At 41.5% G+C, this 5488-nt stretch overlaps 1 protein-coding gene across 1 annotated transcript; it reads right to left on the bottom strand.

Annotated features, from left to right (window-relative positions):
- Positions 1 to 534: 534 nt before the first annotated feature.
- On the bottom strand, positions 535 to 1959 carry LOC133244321 (heterogeneous nuclear ribonucleoprotein A1-like). The gene has a single exon (XM_061411352.1). The coding sequence runs from the start codon at positions 1942 to 1944 to the stop codon at positions 1048 to 1050; it is 897 nt and encodes a 298-aa protein (XP_061267336.1). The 5' UTR covers positions 1945 to 1959; the 3' UTR covers positions 535 to 1047.
- Between the last annotated feature and the right edge of the window lie 3529 nt (positions 1960 to 5488).

Raw genomic sequence — 5488 nt, 5'->3', positions numbered from 1 at the left:
GGTGTATATGCCCAGCAGTGGGATTCCTGGGTCATATGGCAGTTCTATTTCCAGTTTTTTAAGGAATCTCCACACTGTTCTCCATAGTGGCTGTACTAGTTTGCATTCCCACCAATAGTGCAAGAGGGTTCCTTTTTGTTTACACCATCTCCAGCATTTATTGCTTATAGACTTTTGGATAGCAGCCATTCTGACTGGCATGAGATGGTACCTTATTGTGGTTTTGATTTGCATTTCTCTGATAATGAGTGATGTTGAGCATATTTTAATGTGTTAGTTAGCCATCTGTATGTCTTCTTTGGAGAAATGTCTGTTAGTTCTTTGGCTCATTTTTTGGTTGGGTCGTTTATTTTCCTGGAATTGAGCTTCATGAGCTACTTATATATTTTTGAGATTAATTCTTTGTCAGTTGCTTCATTTGCTATTATTTTCTCCCATTCTGAAGGCTCTTTTTACCTTGCTTATAGCTTACTTCATTGTGCAAAAGCTTTTAAGTTTAATTAGGTCCCATTTGTTTATTTTTGCTTTTATTTCCATTACTCTGGGAGGTGGGTCATAGAGGATCTTGCTGCGATTTATCTCAGAGAGTGTTTTGCCTATGTTTTCCTCTAGTTTTATAGTTTCTGATTGTCTTTTTTTTTTTTTCAAAGACATTTATTCAGCGTCATGATCAGACTATTACATTTAGCAATCAACAGCATGGGTGCAAGAAAAAAAAAAAATCTACATTAAAACCCTTTGTTGGAATGCTTTACACTTTCCACAGAACAGAAACTAAAATAACCTGTTACATAATTAGTCACAAGTACAGTCCTCAAGTTTTTTGCCCATACACATGAGTATTGTCTAAAACATGTCTTCTTTGTAGCAGCTAGGCCCTGCCGCCACTGTGCTTGGCTGAGTTCACAAATCTGTGGTAACCTGTAGCTTCCCTGTCACTTCTCTGGCTCTCCTCTCCTGCTAAGCTTTGTTTCCTGGCAGTAATTAAAACCTCCTGCCACTGCCATAGCTACTGCTGCTGCTGGAGCCACCATAGCCACCTTGGTTTCATGGTTTGGCGAAGTATTGGCCTCCATCACCATAGGGGCCAGAACTTCTGCCTCCAAAGTTTCCTCCTTTCATGGGTCCAAAATTTGAGGATTGATTGTTGTAATTGCCAAAATCATTGTAGCTTCCGCCACCTCCAAAATTGCTTCCGTCATTACCAAATCCATTATATCCATCCCCGCTGCCACCATATCCGCCACCACCACGGCTGCCAGCAAAGCCACCTCGACCACTGAAGTTTCCTCCACGCCCAAAGTTGTCACTCCCACCCAAACCACCTCCACGACCGCCACCAAAGTCTCCAGAACCACGTCGACCTCTCTGGCTGGATGAAGCACTAGCCATCTCTTGCTTAGACAGGGCTTTTCTCACTTCACAGTTGTGGCCATTCCCAGTGTGGTATTTCTGAATGACAATCTTGTCTACGGAGTCATGGTCATCAAAGGTTACAAAAGCAAAGCCTCTCTTTTTGCCACTGCCTCGGTCAGTCATGATTTCAATTACTTCAATTTTCCCATACTGTTCAAAATAATCTCTCAGGTGATGTTCTTCAGTGTCTTCTTTAATGCCACCAACAAAAATCTTTTTCACAGTTAAGTGGGCACCAGGTCTTTGAGAATCTTCTCTTGAGACGGCCCTCTTTGGTGCCACAACTCTTCCGTCCATCTTCTGTGGCCTTGCATTCATGGCCGCATCCACCTCCTTCACCGTGGCGTATGTGACAAACCCAAAGCCTCTGGAGCGCTTGGTGTTTGGATCCATTACCACACAGTCTGTGAGCGTTCCCCATTGCTCAAAATGGCTCCTCAGACTCTCATCAGTTGTTTCAAAGCTCAATCCTCCGATGAAGAGCTTCTGCAGCTGTTCCAGCTCTTTGGGAGACTCTGATTTAGACATGACGGCAGTGGAGGTGGGGAAGACTTCAACGATGCTTTCTCGGCGGCGTCCACGGGCAGAAAGTTGGTTGTCTTTTTAATTATAATGTATCTTGGTGTTTTGCTCTGGATTCATGTTATGTGAAACACTCTCCACTTCCTAGACTCTAGTGTCTGTTTCCTTTTCCAGGTTAGGGAGGTTTTCAGCTATGATGTCTTCAGTTATATTCTCACCCCACTCCCTCTCTCTCTTCTCCTCTAGGACCCCTATACTACACTGAAAATATGTGTCAGCTTAATGGTATAGGGTCTCTTAAATTGTCTTCAACCTTTTGGGTAGGGACAGATCTTGGCACTAAAGAGTCCATGTGGCAGCTGCCAAGAGTGCTCATGTGGTTCAAAGTTCCTCAATATGGCTGCCACCCAGAATCTGTGTCTCCATCACCACCTCGCCTCTGCAGGAGACTCCAAAATTAGCCAGTAGGACTGGCCCAGGCTCCTATCAAATTGCTGCTTTTTCTCTGGGTCCTCATGCGAGTGAAATTTTATGTGTGCGGTTTGAGACTGAGTCTCTATTTCCCAAAGTTCTGTGGGATTCCTGAAACTATGCCCTATTGGCCTTCAAAGTTAGATGCTCTGGGGCTCATCTTTCTGGTATTGGAGTCCTGTGTTCAAGAGCCTGAAGTGGGGCTCAGAACTCTCGCTCCTGCAGGAGAACCTCTACAATATGATTATTCTCCAGTTTGAGGGTTCCCTCACTCAGGGTGTATGGGATCTAATGATATTGTGATTTTGCCCCTCCTACCAATCTCCTTGTCATTCCCTCCTTATGTCTTTATTTATAGAAGATCTATTCTGGTATTTTCCCATCTTTTCCATTGATTGTTTCTCTGCAAGTAGTTTTGGTTTGGTGTGCTCATAAGTGGAAGAAAGCTCAGATCAGATCAGATCAGATCAGTCGCTCAGTCGTGTCCGACTCTTGAGCTCAGGGTCTTTCTAAAATTCCATCTTGGCTGTTCTCGAAAGTTATTTCTTAACTAAGCTTTCAAGAAATTGGTGTCAGGTTCTCAAATGACATATCAGTGTGTCCATAGAATTTAAGGCTGTATTTAAGTCTAATTTGAGAAAATCTGGGCAACAATGCATGGATTCTGCTTGTCTCCTCCCTTGTTTCCTTTCTTGCTTTGTTTGATTAATATTTTGTAAATGATGAGTTCTAAAGTTTATCTCGACCCTTCTTCATGAATGTAAAGTGCTGGTGTCAATTTTAGGACAAAATGTGAAGTACAGTTTATGGTTAATAGAAGTGAAATTGAAAATGAAAGTAGGGCAGGATTACTTTGAAATAGGTCTAATGCTTGGAATCCAGCTTCTTATTTTGATCAAAAAATGTACTGTTTATGTGGGAAACAAACCAAAACCTTGATACCAGGGACAATTGAAACTTTTTGTAAATTGCATATAATATCAAGGTAAATGATGGTGAATTCTTTAAGTTTATAACCTGAAGAAAGTTCATTTCCCCACCTCTCTTTTAGAGTGTTTCTTTTGAGATATTTGGGCAAATGTACTTTCTCTATTTTTAAAACTATGTTTCATGTGTACATCACTATAATTTGACATCTGTATATAGAAATAAATGATCACTACCGCAAATACACTTGTCATTCATCACTATACAGTTGATTCTCTTCACCAATTTTGTCTGCCCCCGGCACCGTTTCCTCTTGTAATTGCCAATTGTTCACTGAATCTATGGGTTCATTTTGTTTTACTTTGTTTGCTTATTTGCCTTTTCCTTTTTGTCTCCTCATACGAGTGAAATAATATGGTATTTGTCTTTCTCCACTTGATCTATTTCATTCAGCATAATAGTGTCAAGGTCCATCAGTGTTGCAAATGTCAGAATTTCATTCTATTTTATGGCTGACTAGTATTTATTGTATTTATATATAAAACATCTTTTTTGTCCATTTATTCATTGACAGGCACTTCGGTTGTTTCCATATCTTGACTATTGCCAATGAAACTGCAAAGAATATAGGGGTGCCTGTATCCTTTTGAGGTAGTCCCTGGTGGCTCAGATGATAAAGAGTCTGCCCGTAATGTGGGAGGTCTGAGTCAATCCCTGGGTCCAGAAGATCCCCTGGAGAAGGAAATGGCAGCCCACTCCAGTATTCTTGCCTGGAAAATCCCATGGATGGAGGAGCCCGACAGGCTACAGTCCATAGGATCAAAGAGTGATCACACGACTGTGTGACTACACTTTTATACCCTTTTGAATTACTTTTCCTATTCTTTGGGTAAATAACCAGAAGTGGAATAGCTGGGATATATGGGATAATGCTTAGGATCCTTCAAGCTAGGATTCAACAGTACATGAACTGAGAACTTCCAGATGTACAGATTTAGAAAAGGCAGAGGAACCAGAGATCAAATTGCCAATATCTGTTGGATCATAGAAAAAGCAAGGGAACTAAAAAAAAAAAAAAACATGACTTTGCTTCACTGACTACCCTAAAGCCTTTGAGCGTGTGGATCACAATAAACAATAAAGTGTGTGGAAAATCCTTAAAAAAATGGGAATACCAGACCACCTTATCTGACTCCTGAGAAACCTGTATGCAGGTAAAGAAGCAACAGTTAGAACGAAGCATGGAGCAATGGAGTGGTTCAAAACTGGGAAAGGAGTACATCAAGGCTGCATATTGTCACCCTGCTTATTTAACATACATGTCGAGTACATCATATGAAATGCTGGGTTGGATGACTCACAAGCTGGAATCAAGATTGCTGGGAGAAATATCAATAACCTCTGATATGTGAATGACACCACTCTAATGGCAGAAAGCAAAGAGGAACTAAAGAACCTCTCGATGAAGGTGAAAGAGGAGAGTGAAAAAGCTGGCTTAAAACTCAATATTCAGAAAATGAAGATCATGGCGTCTGGTCCCATCTCTTTATGGCAAATAGATGGAGAAAACATGGACAGGCTTATTTTCTTGGGCTTCAAAATTAGTGTAGACAGTGACTGCAGCCATGAAATTAAAAGATGCTTGCTCCTTGGAAGGAAAGCTATGACCAACCTAGACAGCATTTTATAAAGCAGAGACATCACTTTGCAAAAAAAGGTACATATAGCCAAAGCTATGGTTTTTCCAGTAGTCAAGTACAGATGTGAGAGTTGGACCCTAAAGAAGGCTGAACACCAAAGAATTGATGCTTTCAAATTGTGGTGCTGGAGAAGACTGTCGAGAGTCCCTTGGACAGCATGGAGATCAAACCAGTCAATCCTAAAGGAAATCAATCCTGAACATTCATTGGAAGGACTGATGCTGAAACTGAAGCTCCAATACTTTGGCCACATGATGGGAAGAACCAACTCACTCTGGAAAAGACCCTGGGAAAGACTGAAGGAAGGAGGAGAAAGGGGCGACAGAGGATGAGATGGTTGGATGGCATCACAGACTCAATGGACATGAGTTTGAGCAAACTTTGGGTGATAGTAAAAGACAGGGAAGCCTGGCAAGCTGCAGTTCATGGGGTTGCAAAGAGTTGGACATGAC

This window comes from Bos javanicus, chromosome 3 (assembly GCF_032452875.1).
Source record: "Bos javanicus breed banteng chromosome 3, ARS-OSU_banteng_1.0, whole genome shotgun sequence".
Lineage (NCBI taxonomy): Eukaryota > Metazoa > Chordata > Mammalia > Artiodactyla > Bovidae > Bos > Bos javanicus.
The sequence above is the reverse complement of the archived record's forward strand: the minus strand, read 5'-3'. Positions and strand labels throughout refer to the sequence as shown.

Excerpts from the sequence above, each read along its gene's own strand:
- LOC133244321 (XM_061411352.1), bottom strand. The coding sequence starts at position 1,944 with ATGTCTAAATCAGAGTCTCCCAAAGAGCTGGAACAGCTGCAGAAGCTC.